The following is a 17,091-nucleotide window of genomic DNA, read 5'->3' as shown; positions in this document are numbered from 1 at the left end:
ATTGGTATATTATTGGTTATCTCACTGTTAGTTAAAATCTAAGCTTTCAGCTTTATCTTTAGGTCAGTAGGTTGTGACTTCACTAACTCACAAACAACAGTTAATCACAAAGGGGCAATGGTCAGGCTGTAAGGCCATTTTGGTCAATTTAGAAATGTGCAGCTCAATATTGACTTAATGAAAACATTACAGTCCCTTACCCAACAAATCAACATGTAGACGCTTGCCAGGACTGCTGTCGGGTCTGAAGAGCGGAAGAACAACTTAATGTATGCTATTGTTTTGTTGAGAAAAAGAGACAAGGAGTGTTGTCATACGAGTTCAGAGTCGGGGAGTACTACAGACGTGTACTCGCAAGTTTCAAATAAGTGATGGAATTGTTGAAGATTTACCCTTGACACTGTCTTCCTCCCCTACTTTCTGTCTGGAGCGGTAGAGTGGGAGTGAATGCCTGGCTTTATTTGTCTGGAATTATCTGCTCAGTTCATCAGTAAAGGTTGGGCAGATTTACTAACTGTCACAGTTAGTTTACAGAGACTCAGCTGTGATATTTAATTATAAAAACCTGAGCAAATACATTTTCTCTCTTCTGTGCTTTAGCTGCATCCTGTGATTCTTGTGTAATATGGATGTAAATGAGTGTCTGATATTGCAGCTTAGTTTGTGTCTGCTGTTGTATGTTTGTACATGTATGTGTTAACGTGTGTCTGTGTCTGTCTGAGTGTGTGTCTGTCTTAGTGTGTGTGTGTGTGTCTGTCTTAGTGTGTTTGTGTGTGTGTGCGCGCGTGCATGTATGTATATGTGTGGTTTGTAATTTTTGTAATGTAGTACACAAATGTCCCAAGGGGTTTTCCCCCCTTTCTCATTACAAATGCTAATGTCACATTAATGAAATCGGCTTAGTTTGAGGTTTATAGCGTAGCCTACACTGAGAGATTTGGCCTTGACACTTCCCACATATTTCAAGTTGAATCACATTTTTTCCTGTGGGCATACCATTCTGGGTTACTCTAAAATCTACTGGCCCTGAGTGAAACTTTGGGGAAAGTTTAGAGCATGGGTGCCAAGCTTTGTCATCGTTGTTAATTGGCCACAGGCTGCCTGCTGTCTAGCTTCCGAAGACGACTGTTAGCTTAGCAACAGCAGTAATGGCTTCGATGAGGGGCTGGCTAATCTAAACATTGTGGTAATGTGCTAGCAGAGGTTTGTAGAGTCACTCGCTGTTAATCATTGCTCAACAGAGAGCTCGTCAAGCACAACAACATGCCAAAGAGTTAATCATGGTGATAGATCCTTGTTTTTATGCAGGGGGCATATTTAACAGCTGGGTTTCTAATCATAAGGCCCGTAAGCACGTACAGAAATATCAGCCATGATTCCAAGGTTTACTATATATAAAGATGATTTTACCATCTCACATAAAGTGTTGGGGCATTTACGAGTTTATCTGTGTTTTAAGTCATCAACGTCTCATACTAGGATTAGGCTATGGGTAGGGTTAGGGTTAAGGTAAGGATTAGGTCGAAGGTCACAGCGCTGCCTGGAAGGAGACGTTGGGGGCTTAAAACACCATTCAGCTATTCACGACTAGAAAACATTTCTTCAGAAAAACCTGCAATTTAAAGATGAACTCAATGATCTGTATTTCTTCCTGCTTTTTCTGCCGTTTATACCCTTTAGCCATCAATCTTTTTTCAGTCATTTTTCTCACTTGAGTAGATGGGTAGCGTTTTGTAACCTTGGGTGTTTTACTTCTGGCCTCAGTCTTTTTTTTTTAAATACTGAGGACATTTAAAGCTTTTAAAACACAGAGTCAGAAGAAGAGATTGTTCTTTGTAATTAAAAGCCAATTTTGTAAAATTGATTAGATTATGCTAATCAAGGGAGATAATATCTTGAAAGCCGTGTGAGGAAGGGAGATAGAGGGAGTGTGACTAGTGGAAAGGAGTGACAGTCCAGCCGCCATTACAAGCTGCTGATTTCTGCAGAGTGCTTCATAAAATGTCAGAGCGCTTCTCCCTGAGCAAGACACTGAAAAATGGCAGCGCTGTGATGTGCTGGCACCTCACCTGCTGTGTGTGTGTGTGTGTGTGTGTGTGTGTTTTGTGTGTGAGAGAGAGAGAGAGAGAGAGGAGAGAAAGAGCAAGGAAGAGGTGTGTGTGGGTGTGGTGGATACGTGTGTATACGTGTGTGTTATGTTTTTACATCTGTGTGTGTGTGTGTGTGTGTGTGTGTGTGTGTGTGTGTGTGTGTGTGTGTCTCCATGCTGGCCTCCCTCCCATGTTGCGGTGAAGCAGAACAGAGTGGCTGACTGCCCGCTGCTTTGCCTCCCTCTCTGTCAATACAACACTATTCTCTTCCAGCCAGTCATTTCACATGTTTCGCATTAAGAAAAGCACCCTTTTGAACAGAGGAATACAAGTGATTGACATATTGAGTATAATGCAAGTGGATTTTTTTCTCATCTGAGCTTATGTTGCCAGATTGTTATTTTGAAACTACCCAATAGCATTTAAGACATTCATCTGATTTCCGATATTGGAACACCGCATTGTGTGTAACTGTAAACACCTAACATGTTCTCTGTTTACTGCCTCATGTTAAGTGCTTCATGCTTAATGTTTACCTTCATTCGCCATTTAGCATGTGTCTGTTTGTGTTGAACGGAATGCCGGGGTCCTTTAATGAGCCTATTACGTTCAGGTGTTTTGAATGTTGATTTTAACCAAAGCAGGAAAGGATGAAAAGCAGAGTGAGAGACGAGAGACTAGGCGGGAGAAAAGGTGTGAAGGTATTATTTCTTCTCACCGAAGAAATCATAAACACAGCATCAAGCCAAAGAAGTGAGCAGCCTTTTCATTTAACAAACTTAACAGATAAATGAGTCAGTGTACAGCAAGTTGCAGGAACCAGGGATCTGATAGTGATCATAATTCAGCATTTTGTAAGTGTAACTGTTAAACTGTTAAATATAACTTAACTTAACCTGAACTACTTACAGTTTTATATTACAGGGTTTGCTGTAAGCTCAGTTAATGCAAAAAAAGGAATAGCAATAGCGTGCATTAGGGAGTTGTTTTACAACAATTTACTATTAGAAATCAAGGTTTTTTGACCTTATCTCACTAACAGTTCAGCACTCAGATATTCAGTTTACTTAATTATTGTTTTTGTTATTTTGCTCACTTAGAAGATTTATTGGTTATCAAAATAAATGTGAAGATATTTCTTTCAATCGGCTTATCATCTTTTGTAATATGTGAACCTGCTGTTTTGGGTCATTTTTGTCATACATACTGTATAACCAAACAAATGCATAGGTACTATTTCCCCCCCGAGAGAGAGTTTAGGTTAGCTGTGTTCTGTAAGGTGGCCATAATAGTAAATTAAAGTAAATTATCACAAAGTATGTTACATCGCAGAGGATAAATCTGTAAACATTTTAGGGATTCCTTTTTCTCCACAGTTCGGCCAGCAAGTACGGCTACTGAATCTGTGTGTGGCAGAGAGGAGCTGTACAAATTAGGGTCTGTGACTGTTTATGTACTACTTACTCTTTTCTGTCCAACACCACATTATATGTGTCATGCACAGTATCAAACCAGGCTCTTGTAACCGGTAGTCATGAATAAGCTATTTCTGCCATCACACCACTTATCTCAATTCTGTCACATTTGCACAGTGATATCAGTTATCCTGCAAGTAAAGTTTCAGTTGAACAGAACAGACTCTAAATGGTTTCTTCCCATGGAAATGGACAGAGGGGGCTCCAGCGATTGCTCAAGCAAGGCTCGCTGTCTCTGGCTATTCCATTGTTCTGTCACTGTCAGTTTGTTTTGCAATTTGACATGCATGTCATTTGCATTATGCATATCTGGAGTACTGCACTCATTCTCTCTGCCCCCCCCCCCCCTCTCTCTCTCTCTCTCTTTTTCTTTCTTTCTTTCTCTTTCTCTCTCAATTCAATTCAATTCTGTTCAAATTGCTTTATTGGTATGAATGTCAGAAATAACAATATTGCCAAAGCATCAAGTATAATAATGTGAGAAGAAATACATACATACAATTCTTTGAGTAAACTAAAATGGTTACATTTACGATAAAATCTAAATAAAATATAAACAGGAAATCAACAACAGTATCAATCAATCAATCAATACTGTATCTCTCCCTCTCCCTAGCTCTCTCTCTCTCTCTCTCTCTCTCTCTCTCTCTCTCCCCTTACTTAATACTCCCTGATAACTGATGCTATTTCTTGTTGTGCCATTTTATTTTTGAATTTCCTGCATTTATTTAAATATGTGTGATTCACAGACTGTGGGATATCTTATTTAGGTTTACTCAGGAAATCACACTAAACAATTGTAATCCATGGTTTGTATCAGAGCTTCTGTCTACTGTGATATGCTGCATTTGCTGAAGGCATTGATACCTGAAATGAGCTCAAAGGCACATCATTTAAATAAGTACAAATATTTATTCATGTATCCAAAAACAATTTTTTTGCTGTTAAATTGTACTAATTTCAGGAATCTTATGATAAAATACATGTTAACAAGTCATTCCAAAAAATTAAGTGATTGCATCAATCTTACTAGAAATGTTTTTTCTCTTGACTCCAAACACAAAAGTACCGTGTTAGTTATTACAGCACTTACAGTATTGTAGTGCTACTCATCTGGGCAATGTCGTTCTAAATATATGACATAATTAAAAATGCATTTTCACTTGATTTAATACTACTAACATTTTGCAAACGTGTGCAAATGTCTTACTGGAGAATTTCAGTTGCTGTATTTAATATGTGGGATGTAGTTTATGTAGTGAGTTATGCACAGTATCTACGCTCAATGTTAAAGGCCTCAGGCTAATTTTTTTTTGCAAATCATCAGTTTGGCTTTTTGCATTATGCTACATACAATGAAGCTCCGTTGTGAAAATTGGAGCAAATGTAAAATACTACAGTCTGTAATCTAAATGCTAATTAACCTTAACAGGCATTGGCTTACCACTCACCGTGCCTTCAATGCCTGAGTGAGTGTGTGTACATGTGCATGAATGTATGTGTTATTCTCTGAAGCATCAAGATGGTGTTATTTTGTGCTTCCAAACGGCTCCAAAGTCATTATGGACTCTTGACACATGCAGCCAGTAGTGAGCAGATCTGGTTCAGTTTGCAGGGGGAAAAAAAACGCAATGAGCGGTGAGACTGGCAGATGAGTGTGAGTGGCTAGCAGAGGGAGAAGGGCAGATTCATCAGGGATGATTGCCTGATATACACTTCTGGTTTTTTGATGTGAAGACCCTGCTAGGTTACCATGGGGAGAATAATTAGCTCTGGCTGGATGCAGATGCGAATGAGCATAAGAAATGGGAATTTTTCTTACTGAGCTTACTTTATGATACTTAGAATGGTGCATATGGGTGTGCTTGTGTGCACACAGATGCACATAGCCTTCACACACATACTCTTTAACAACCACATGCACACGGACACACACTCAATTCCAGCTCATTCTCCTCTATTTATGGCCAGGAAATGGGAGTAGTGCTATGTCTGGTTGAGCTGAGTAACACTATTCTGTCACACATAGGTTTGACATCAAACACAAGTGACAAGCCTATCCTATTCCTCTCCGACGAGTCATCACCATGTCCCAAAATCACATTATTGTCACTGGGAACCTAGCAAAGACGGATGGTGAGTAGGGGAGTTGATTCAAGCCTTTGGCATCTATGGTATGCTTGAAAAGGCAAATAAAGCTATTTGGTAGGAGCTGGTTTTTTTGACATTTCAAAAATATACAGAATATGTGTGTAGCGTGCCATCTCGTTTTATTTTTTATCTAAAGCCTTTTATAGTGACATGGATACGCATGTGTGTGTTTTACGACAGGGCCTAGGGAATACCGAAGCTGGAAACTCTTCAATGCTAATGCCACATTCTACCATTTGCGATACACAGGACCATATCATTAGCTTTTTGCCCTGGCAGGCGGTAAGCAGCTGTAGTGTGTGGTAAGCTCCAGTGTTACATGGAGGCAGGCAGGCAGTGGTGTGGCTGTAATAAGACCTGTGGCCAGCACCACTGCCAAGGCTAGCAGAGGCGGGGTGAGAGATGGTGCCCATCCCCTACATGCCCTGCTCTGCCATCTGTCACTGGGCAGGAGCAGAGCGGAGGGAGGGGTCTGAGTCACTCTAGTTGTTGTCACCTAGACAGGCCACACTGGGGCATGCTGTCTCTTTGTACTCCTTTCAGGCCTTGGCTCAATTCACAGTCGGTTTACTAGGCACTTACGCAGTTCTGCAACTATCCTATTTAATATCACAACTCAGTAATTCATTATAGATTTTATATTTCATGAACTGAAATTGAGTTAGTCTAAGGCTTTTTTCCAAAGTGTCATGAAGCGCTACAGTGATATAACACCCTTAAATAGAGCTTGAGCGATTAGCCTAGTCATTTCCTATTCAAAGTACCAAACATTCCCAGGTTCCATCCTCTCAATTGTGAGGATTTGCTGTTTATCTTTGTCTTATGTGATAATAAACTGAATATCTTTGGGGTTTGGACTGTTGTTTACACCACATAAGAAATTTGACAATATCACCTTGGGTTTTACCAAATTATGATAGCAAGTTTGGATGAAGTTTGGACATTTTATAAACCAAATAATCAACCAACAGGAATAAAACACAAGGTGTGGTATGATACCACACAGTTCATACTGTCTCTTTAAATGTTCTCTGAGTTGACGTTTGACTCTGGACAAAGGTTGTCACTTAATTTTTGCAAAGACGCCTGGTTATGTCATTTCCTGGCTGACGGTGTGTGTGTGTGTGTGTGTGTGTGTGTGTGTGTGTGTGTGTGTGTGTGTGTGTGTGTGTGTGTGCGCAAGCGGGGGGGAGGGATGAAGGGAGGAGAAAAGGGGTCAAGCAAGCTTGTGCGTGCACTCTTCTGTAAGCAAGATGATCTTGCTCAGTTAGTGTTCATTGCCAACAAGCATGCAAAGTACAAACATCCACATCCATATGCACATGTCGTGCTGACAAAAACACACACCGGCACGAACATATGCAAACACAAAGATGGGAAATTGAAGCCGTGTGAGGAAGAGCTACACAAGGTCAGAAATAAAAGATGTTCTTGCTGGTTCAGAGTCAGTGTCGATGCACTCACTTTCACGAACACCTGTAACAGAAAATACCTTTGTGTGTGAGTGTGTGTGTGTGTGTGTGTGTGTGTGTGTGGGAACAGTGCCTTTTGTTATAAGTGAGTTATGAGAAGTGAGGACCTTCTGGATACTAGACACGTATTATCAGTTCTCAGAAGAAACCTAATTATTTACTGGAATTGGTAATATAAAAACATGTCAATAGTAAATAGTTTGTTCGGAGCAAAGTGTAAATAGAAGAAGCTATGACTCCCAAACACTGATTAAACAAGAAGTGCTAATGGTGGATTAATCATTCCAATCATGATTCCGATCCCCTTCTTCACCAGCAACCTTCATCATGACACACTAGCTATGTTGACATTTGTCTTGTTAGCTGCTCAGAGCCGGACACTACTAAATAGAGGTCTGTGTTTGACATAGTTGCAGATCACAATAAAAGACGGTGAATGTTGCGGAAGCAGCAGCAATGATACAGTCTTTGTCGGCAAGGAGAAAAAAGAAAGAGAGCTGGGAGCCACTGTGTGTCTTTGAATGGGGTCAGGGCATCATGGGGAATAATGCATTTCCCTTCTCTTGCGCCAGGCGCTCCTTCCATTACGGCTGGAGAAGAGACATTGTGTCCACACTCTGATTACCACTGATCCATGCTGATGACTCTGTTGGCGGATTATCTCAGTTAGTATCAGCCATCTGTTACTGTGTGTACGCGTGTGTGTTTTGTGTGTGTGTGTGTGTGTGTGTGTGTGTGTGTGTGTGTGTGTGTTGAAGGGGCGAGAAGGAAAGGGGCAGGAGTGAGACACACAGGGGGTTGAATAGTTTGAGGCTGTGACACAAACACACACACATGAGCACACACACACACACACACACACACACACTTGTATCGGCACATGCATTGGCAGTCTTTTGTAAAACCGCTGCACGCGTAACCAAGCACCGCCACATACTCACAACACAGACACACAACACCACAAAACATATGCACTATGTAAGGCCACATACCAAGCAGCACAGGCCATTACAGCACCACCAAATGTACACACTCTATATCTCCTTTTATACAATTTTGTCCTCCTTTCAGATGATACTGACATGTAAAGGCTCCTATATGAAGGCCACATGCAAACATAAAACCGCAGAGCTGTTTATAGCTACACTATCTCCTGAAGGGCCGTTGCATCCAGCCACTGTTAGATGCATGTGTTGACAGCTGGGCGCTGTGTTGTATTTGTGGACGTGACTCTGAATCCGGCGCTGGAACACATCTTATAAATCATAGTTCAGCCATTAGCATAAATTCTCCCTCTCCTTGCATCTGCGAGACCTGCTGTTTCTGGTTGCCTTGCTCCGCGTTGATTGGTTGGTGTTGTTCAAGTCAAATTGATTTAGCTGTTCACGGAGATTATAACGCTTGCCTTATACCGCCACTGTAGTGTGCCGTTAATTACCTATAAAATCAAGCTAATTCTGATGCTAAATCCATTTTAATTTCTCATAATTAAGTCGGGATTGGATCCTTAAATACCTTGGCGCTCCATTATTGTTGCAATCATTGTTGTGGCTGTGCATTTGGTGGTACATTGCTAGGCTCAATCTTATTATTGTTATTAGATTTAATTGCACTAAGTGATCAGTTTGTTGTTGTCAGAGGAAGATGGACTTGCCCCCCCCCCATCCTTTTTCTCTCCATCCCTCATCCCAGAAAGAGGCCCTTTGAGAGAGTGTGAGAGATGAGAGGAGATGAGGGGGAGGGTAGCTCTGCTTTACACCTCTGCAAAGGAGGGATTGGTTTTTTTGTTGTTTGTTAGGGGGGAAATCAATTCTGTTCACATCATCACGTTTTGACAAGGCGAGACATTAAGTGCAGATATTGAGAAACGACAGGAATGGTTTACAGCCTGTCCTTCATCTTCCGCACTCTTTTTGATTCTTCTGTCTTTTTATCCATAACAAAATCAGAGAGTATCGTCTTTCTTATCCTTTTTCGCCCTCAATCTTTCTATCTCTTTCCCTCCCGCATTCTCTGTTTTTTTCCTTCCCTGTGAAAAGGTAGGGAATGATCCGCTTCACTTACCAGCTGACACCACATAAGCTTACTCGTCCTCTGAGAAACAAGCCTTTTGTTTTCATGTGCATTATGATAATTATGAAGGGCCACAGCTTCTCTCACACTTTTAATGATACTTACATTAATTGTCAATATGAACTCTTTTTTTTCAAATCTTGTTAAAGGACCCTTTTTTTGCGTTATTTTCACCATAACCTGGCATTTAAAGGGTGACAGCCGAAGCGAAGGAGCACAGAGTGTGACAGCCATTCATGCAGTAAAATGTGGCATAGAGGTTGCAGTTTTTTTGGTTAAGATTACAATGAAACATTTCATCTTCGCTCAGCCAGAAATGGGTTTTGTAACTAATATGTAATGTTAATTTTTTTGCCATTCAGGCTGATAATGTGCCTCTTTAACCCACATCCTGTCACCTCACGTGAGGGGCCACTAGTAGGACCTTTGACCTTGCTCCTAATCACACAACCACCATCTTTTCACTGCAGCAACGGCAGTCATGGCTGCCCAAGTCCGATGGCACACCAGCCTCCTCCCCGTGGACTGCAGCAGGTTTTCTTGTCATCCGTGCCTCTTGCTCTCCCTCTCTCCCTCTCCCACTCTCCCTCTCTCTTGTCAGTGTTGCTCCTGGCGAAAGGCTGATACTTGATATTCAGAGGATAGCAGCTTTTGTCTCAGAGATTTAATCAGTGGCTCTGCTCCCACTGCAGAGGAGAGAGGGAGGGAGGGTGGCGGAGGGGTGGCAGGAGAGAGGAAAGGAAAGAGAGATGGAGGCAGAGACTGTTTATGTGTAATGACACAATAACAAAGCCTGCCTGTAAAACACAATCTGCAAACTGTGCTTTTGAAGGGGATTTTCAGTCCTGGATTAGTGTCAGGCAGAGGGATACGGAAAAAGAGAAGAGAGAAAAAGAGTCAGGTTGATGTGATAGACAGGGGAGGTGATTTTGTGTGTCTGCAGCGGGGGTTGGAATGTGGAAGTCTGCGTTCACGCGTGTGTGTGTGTGTGTGTGCAAATTCATGTGTTTTGAAAGTGTTTTGTATTTATTTGGCTGCCCAAGTTAGCGGCTGTGTGGGCACAGCAAAATTGTGCTCTCAGTTGTAAGCAAAGGGGATTAAAGTTGAATAATGCAAGGAAAATATTTGGATGCAAAATGGCTAATGTTTCTTGTGAGGGTTTATGTTGTTGGTTGGTTAATGGCTGGCATGGTGACTCTGTGAGACTGATAATGGAAAGCTGTGCTAGTTAATGCACCCATCATCTAAAAGCCTCTCCATTTAGTTCTAGTTGAAACTGAAAGGACTCAGGGAGCAATGTTGTCTTTAAAGGCCTCAAAGAGCTCTTATATTATAATGTCATTCTTTTTCATTAAGGAGATGTAAAGGGATCCTGGCTGTGAAACACAGGTGTGTGTGTGTGTGTGTGTGTGTGTGTCTGTGTGTGCGTGTGTGCGTGCGTGTGTGTGTGAGCTTGTTTGCACACATACGCCTCTGTGTGTCTGAGAGAATGACGAAGAAAAGTGCAACATTTTGTTTTTGTCTTTCCAAAAATCCCACTTCAACCTCAGCCGAGTGAGTTCTCAGTAAAAGTGACTGTCTTGTTGCAGAACACATTCTCAGCACTGGCATTGTAATGCATCAAAATGTAAAACTGGCTTTGTTGTCCGGCATCAGAGTCCTTAAAGACGTCATCCTCCTTCCTACCCTATATAGAATCAATGGAGGCTGGGAGCCAGTGAGCATGGCTAAATAGAAATATTGTTCAGGGGAAGTGAGATGTGAAAGGAAAAGTGTCAGGAGATGTGTGTGTGTGTGTGTGTGTGTGTGTGTGTGTGTGTGTGTGTTTGTGTGTGTGTGTGTGTGCACGCGCTTGCTAGAACACGTTGTGTGGGTGTGACAATATGCATTTGTGTATATGTGTTTAAGACTGTGTGTTTGTGAGTGTCCGGGTGTGTGTGCTTTACTATTGTAACCCTGCTGATTGGATTGTGTTTGACAGATATGGAGTCTGGAGAGCGGCTGGCCTCCCCTGCGCCCACCCTGTCTGCTGCTCGCACCTCCTCCCCCGCGGCCTCTTCCTCCTCCTCCTCCTCCTCCTCTTCATCCTCCCCTGCTCCCCACTCTAAGAGCAGCCTGGCCCCGAGCCCCTCAACACTGGGATCCACCCTCAGCACCTCTGGTAAGAAGCACCTTTTCTCCCTCGATGTTCTGTCTCTCAACAACCACGTGTGGACAGGAAGAGAGAAATACCAGGACACCTTGCAACAGTTTACAAGTAACCGAAAAAACAAAACAAGCCAAATATGGTCACCTTCATGTCTTGATAACATTCAGAATCCTCTTCATTTCTTTACCTTGAAAAATGAGTTTCCTCCTGTATTAATTATACAGTTATTTTGCAGCCTGTGTGAACACACCTCTCTCCCAGCTACAAGGATTTTTTTTTCCTGACAGCTTGGGTTGCAATTGAAAAGCTGCTGCATTAATGAATCCCAAACAATTAGGGGGCTCTTTTGTGTGAGAAACACACACATGCTTCACCATGTCTCCTGACAACCTTCAGCTCCCTGGCTCCAGCTGCCTCAGAGTCAGGCTCAGCATGACACTTTGCGTGTGTGTGTGTGTGTGTGTGTGAGAGAGAGAGAGAGAGAGAGAGAGAGAGAGAGAGAAAGGGAGAAAGGGAGAGAGAGAGTGACCCTCTGCCTGCATGATTTAACATTTGTCAGCCACTCAGTGTCTAGTCAGCCCTGTCCAGCATCCAGCCTCTTTTCTATGTATTGGTCAAAGCCATTAGGTAAAGAGGAGTGTGTATATATTTGTGTGCACGTGTTTTTAGCTTTGTGTGCTTTTCAAATAACCCTCGTGAGAGTGAGTGAATCAATTGCTCATACTCTCTTTCTCCTCATTTCTTAATGTCTTGCTCTTTTTCCAGAAGCCTACTTTACACAACCCCCCCCCCCACACACACACACACACACACACACACAGACATGCACACACAAAAAATAAGATTACGCTTAGCACTGAATAGTATATTCTCTAAGATAGTTGTTTTTTCTGTTCGTTATGAGAAGAGGAAGGAGAGAGCAAAAAAGCCTCTTGTTTTGTCCTCCATCTCCTCAGTGTTGCCCAAAGAAGAAGCCATTAGGAGCATGTCCTCCTTATGCATTATACATCCCTCTTATCCCTCTGTGCCATTATGTGTGCTCAGATTTTCTAGATAAGCGATTTTGGACTGAGCGTCAAATGAAATGCTGAGAGGCAGGCTGTTAGCTCTGAACTTCTGCTGCGCTATGTGGGTATTAAGCAAGCCAATTCTTTTCCATTTCATACCTTGTCCATTGTGTGGACTGTAATATGTATACAATACATACAAGTAAGCCAAAAGAGTTGAAGTCATGCCATTTGCTTTCCCAGATCCAAGTGTCATAATTAAAAAGGAAAAGCAATCTCAACCAGAACAACAAGAATACCGGTATGTCAAGTATTTTGTATAAGCAGGCAACATCAGTCATCACGTATTGCAGAGATATAGTTTCATTGCAGACTGTGAAGACATTAATTCAAGGTCCTTTGCCAATGTGCCACTAACACTTAAGAAAGGAAAAAAATCTGAACAACATATAAATGAGCACGGACTCAGTGTGAGCGCCCATGTGTCATTGATGAGGATATCACTTGGAGAATAAAAGCTGATCGGCGCTGGCACTGTAGCACTCTCTTCTTCTGGGATCAACTCACGGATGCAATTAACTTAAATCTGTCTGTGGGAATTTGATTGACTGCAACAAACAACAAATTAATCCCCCTTCGGCAGCATCCAAACATGAAAAAAGCAGGCGGTGCAGTTTGTCAGAGTGGAGGAAGGATTGCAACAGAATGAAAATGAGGGCGAGGGGGGCGAGAGAGAGACAGACACAGAGCGAGGAAGAGAGAGTAGGTAATCGTAGGTATGTCTTTCCCGTGCTTCTTTCTCGCATTCAAATTTTTAGATTTAATTATTCGCCTTCTGGAAGCCTGCATTAATATTGAATAGGCATTTGCAGATGCCTAGAAAGGGACGGGGTGTGTGGGGAAGAGGTGGGCACCTCAGGCATAAGTGAATGCTGTGGCTGGCCTTTTCCGGGGGTTGCATTGCAGTCGTTTATCTTAATATCCGCTAGCTGACGCTGGCAAGGCGGGCTCTACATATTCAGCATATTGTAATGACATTCAAAAGGCAGATTTTGCTATCTTGTGCTGGAGAGGGGCCTTGAAGCCAACACAAAGGGCTATACTCTCATACGTCACACTGCTGGCATGCTGGTAAGGCTTTGTCTCCTCGCCACATAACCACAAACAGTTTGATTCCATCTTAAAAATAGTCCCTGAGATGCATCTGTTGAGTCATGTTCATTAACTGTCTTCCTCAGTGTTTTGCTGTAGAGCACACATAACTGGCCCTACTATGTAAAGTCTCCCTCTGGATAATGAGATCCCAGACTGCATTAGTTCAGAAAACAATGTGTGCTGGTGTCACTCTGTTTTACATTTCTGTGGCGTGTGCAAGTGTATAGTAGTTTGACATTTTCATCTACACCATGCACAACACTTTCCTTTTCTTCAGTCATCACTTTTTGTTGCATGTGTATTACCTGGCTTATGCAGAGGCATCAAGCAGGCTTGCTCTCTTTTCCTGGAATAGAAATTGAATTTGCATGAAATATGCTCACACCAAATTGCATCTGACTCTGGGAGGAGGTAATACGTGGCAGTCGCCCCTGCCAGAAATGATTGTGCTCAGGAAAACGCTAGACGATGATGATGTTGATGAAGTATTCTTCTGTGCTGAAATTGAATGCCACAAGGATAGAAAGAGGTTAGCGTTTTACACCTTATACACACAACTCTTTTTCTCACCGACAATATCCAGCCACAGCACAGCATAGTCTCACTCTGTCTAAACTGAAGAAATACCAATACACAAATAGTTGTGTGCTGAAATTGGATTATGACAAAATGCTCTGTCATTTAAATGTGGAGGTTTTACTGTGTAGACATAAGCATCATAGTCAGTCTGTCATGCTCAGAAACAGTACGGCTGCCCTTTAAAATTAGGTGCACTCAGTAAAAGCTAAATCTGAAGTTAATTTAAATAGAAGACGGTCGTTCTGTATTTAATTCTTCTATAGTCAGGTGGATAAGAAGTGACACTTTCAAAAGCTGTTTAAGTCTAGTTTTTACACCCTGTCGGTCCATACATGAAAAGAGCTCAGCGAGGTAATTTGAGAACAATGTTCTCGGTCTACACGAATAAACATACAAACTAACAGTAGGGCAGTGAGTTGTGCTAAAGGTGCAATAAACAACTGTCATACCATCTGTACACTAATGTCAAAATTGCATTTAAAAGAAGAAGATGATAAATATGTACAAATAGTAAAATTGAGTCACAAGTGAGTATTTTTAGACACCAGTGTTCAAAGCAAAGTTCACCTCCTGTATGGAATTCATCTTTTAATCCTGTGATATAGGGCTGTTTAGTCAGTATCTGAATGTGAAACAGTAGCTTGAAAAAAACAACATTCCATGAAATTCTCAGAACTCTCAGCAAGAACAATTATAAGAATAAACTCAGACACTCTGGGCCCCATTTTAACCAGCTAAGCGCACAGCGTGAAGCGCATAGTGCAGGTGTGTTTTGAGTGTGTCCAAATCCACTTTTGCTAGTTTGACGGCAGAAAAAACTTGTTTCAAAAAGGTTGTACTTATTGTCTTCATTAAGTCATAGATGTGTTTTGGGTGTAACATGTATAACTAATCAGTGTCATCTCCCATTCCCTATCAAAGCCAGGCTCATTTAGACCTTTGCTTACCATTGATATCATGATGGCAGATTTGCGCTGTCATATTTTTATTTGTAATCTTTTGCATGTGTGTGTGCGCAGCTGTGCTTCCGTTTGTGTGTGTGTGTGTGTGTGTGTGTGTGTGTGTGTGTGTGTGTGTGTGTGTATAACAAGCAAAGTGTGTGCGCACTGTTCATAAGCCTAGGCGCAATTTACCGATTTGCTGTTAAAATAACAATGAAATGCTGCGCTATTGACTTTCGACCAAGTTTTTTTGATCAATGGCGCAATCGCTTCCCACTGCCTCAAGAAAGCAATATGTCGAGAATTCACCTGAACACAACTCCCTGTAAGACCAGCACACCCATAGGCACAAAGTTGGGCAAAGGTGGACGATGTTAAACCAGCAAATGGCCCTCCGTGTCTTATTTACTGTCAAGAAGCAGGTCTTTATTTTGTGTGTTTGTAGATTTGATGGAAACGCAAAGGCCACAACCAGCATCATTTCTCCTTTAACATATCTCCACTTTGTTGCATTGTTTCGTTGGCCAGTGTGTTGGTATACACAGCTATTTTTTGTGGACGGCATTTGAAAACCTTTGAACACATCCTGCTTGATTTGGATCTCTCTCAGGCCGTCTGTTTGGAGCACCAGGAGAGCAGCCCTTCATTGGCTCCACATTGTCAAGTGCCTTCCCTCTAGTCAACCACCCAGCCTTCGGAGCCCTCTACACTACCGGAGCAGGCAGGCCTGAGTTTGGAGGCCTGGGTTCCCTAGGCATGTCAGCTGCTCTGGCTGCCCACCCTCAGCTGGGAGCTCTCTCTGGTAAGACAGGGACTTTTGGATTGTTTTGGGCGGTAATTGGCTGAATGGGAATGCATTTTAAATTTCTCTCCTCTCCCCTCACAGCAGAGTGGTGGCGAGCTGCTGAAGCCCATGGACGGGGAGCCGCTGCCTTTCTACCCTCTTTCATCAGCTTCCCTCCATTCTTCACCCCTCACATTCAGCCCAACCACAGCGCCAGCCCGGTTCAGATCAGGATGCCTGGCAAAAATAGCCATGCCCCACCCAAAGGTACAGCGCTATGCAGAAGACCGATTCATTGATCCTTACAGTTACATTCAAATTGGTTATTATTAGAGAATTAAAGCAGGAAAGTAGAAGTTAACAAAGGGACATTTACATTTTTTTTAATGAAACATGAACATATCCATATAGTATTACCATATGTGTTATGTGAGTCTTAAATCATGTGAATTAATTGATTAGTTTTCTAAGAGGGAATGGCATTTTCTGTCTCTGTCTCTTCTCTCGCACCATCTTTATCTGTGTGTCTTCTTCTTCCACAACCTAAATCCACTTTGTCCTATGATGAGATTTCCCCTATTCAAGGCAGATTTAATGACTTTCAGTCCTCACTTAGTGATTCTGTCAACCACCCTCTTCCCCTCATCCCCCTGTGTTCCCTCTCGTAATCTCTGTTTCTTGAGCTCTTTTAATTTCACAGTATCTTTTAATTTATCTTTTATTATGTAAACCAGTCATGTTGGGCATGGGCCTCGCGCAGCCAGCATGTTTGATGAGATACATGTATAAATCAATATTTTTATTAGCCTTTTTCCATTCTGCAGTTAGTTCCAGCTATTTCATTATCCCGTGTAGCAAAGTTCTCAGAAAAGATGGAGCTGATTAGTAATACTGTAAATCTGGTTTGTGCTGCTAGGGGTGAATGGGTCAGTGAATGGCAGCGGCGTCTGTCCTCCCACCACACAACCAGGGAGCTTTTCTGCGAGTCCGGCTTCTGTTCAGGCATCGACTAAGCCAACCAAAAAGTCAGACCCTTCTGATAGTCACCGTAGCAGCCCTAAGAGCAATCCAGAGTTGGTGGAAAAACCGATCCACAAAACTAAGGAGAAGGTCAGTTCTGAGATTTAGTTTACATGACATATACATGAAATATACATGAAATATACATGAAATATATATATATATCATGTATATATTTCATATATATATATATAT

General features: G+C 42.1%; 1 protein-coding gene across 12 annotated transcripts in view; it reads left to right on the top strand.

The window, feature by feature from the left end:
- Positions 1-17,091, top strand: part of LOC116706376 (bromodomain adjacent to zinc finger domain protein 2B) — a 69,743-nt gene that overhangs the window by 29,652 nt on the left and 23,000 nt on the right. For all 12 annotated transcript variants that reach the window (XM_032543290.1, XM_032543894.1, XM_032543741.1 and 9 more), the window contains 4 exons: positions 11,243-11,422; positions 15,703-15,894; positions 15,979-16,143; positions 16,793-16,986. In XM_032543290.1, the coding sequence (XP_032399181.1) occupies positions 11,245-11,422; positions 15,703-15,894; positions 15,979-16,143; positions 16,793-16,986 (729 nt within the window). In that variant the 5' untranslated portion in view covers positions 11,243-11,244. The remainder of the gene's footprint in view (positions 1-11,242; positions 11,423-15,702; positions 15,895-15,978; positions 16,144-16,792; positions 16,987-17,091) is intronic.

The sequence above is a fragment of the Etheostoma spectabile genome, chromosome 1 (genome assembly GCF_008692095.1).
Source record: "Etheostoma spectabile isolate EspeVRDwgs_2016 chromosome 1, UIUC_Espe_1.0, whole genome shotgun sequence".
NCBI classification, from domain to species: domain Eukaryota; kingdom Metazoa; phylum Chordata; class Actinopteri; order Perciformes; family Percidae; genus Etheostoma; species Etheostoma spectabile.
Note: the sequence above shows the minus strand (reverse complement) of the source record. Positions and strands in the feature narration are given on the sequence as shown.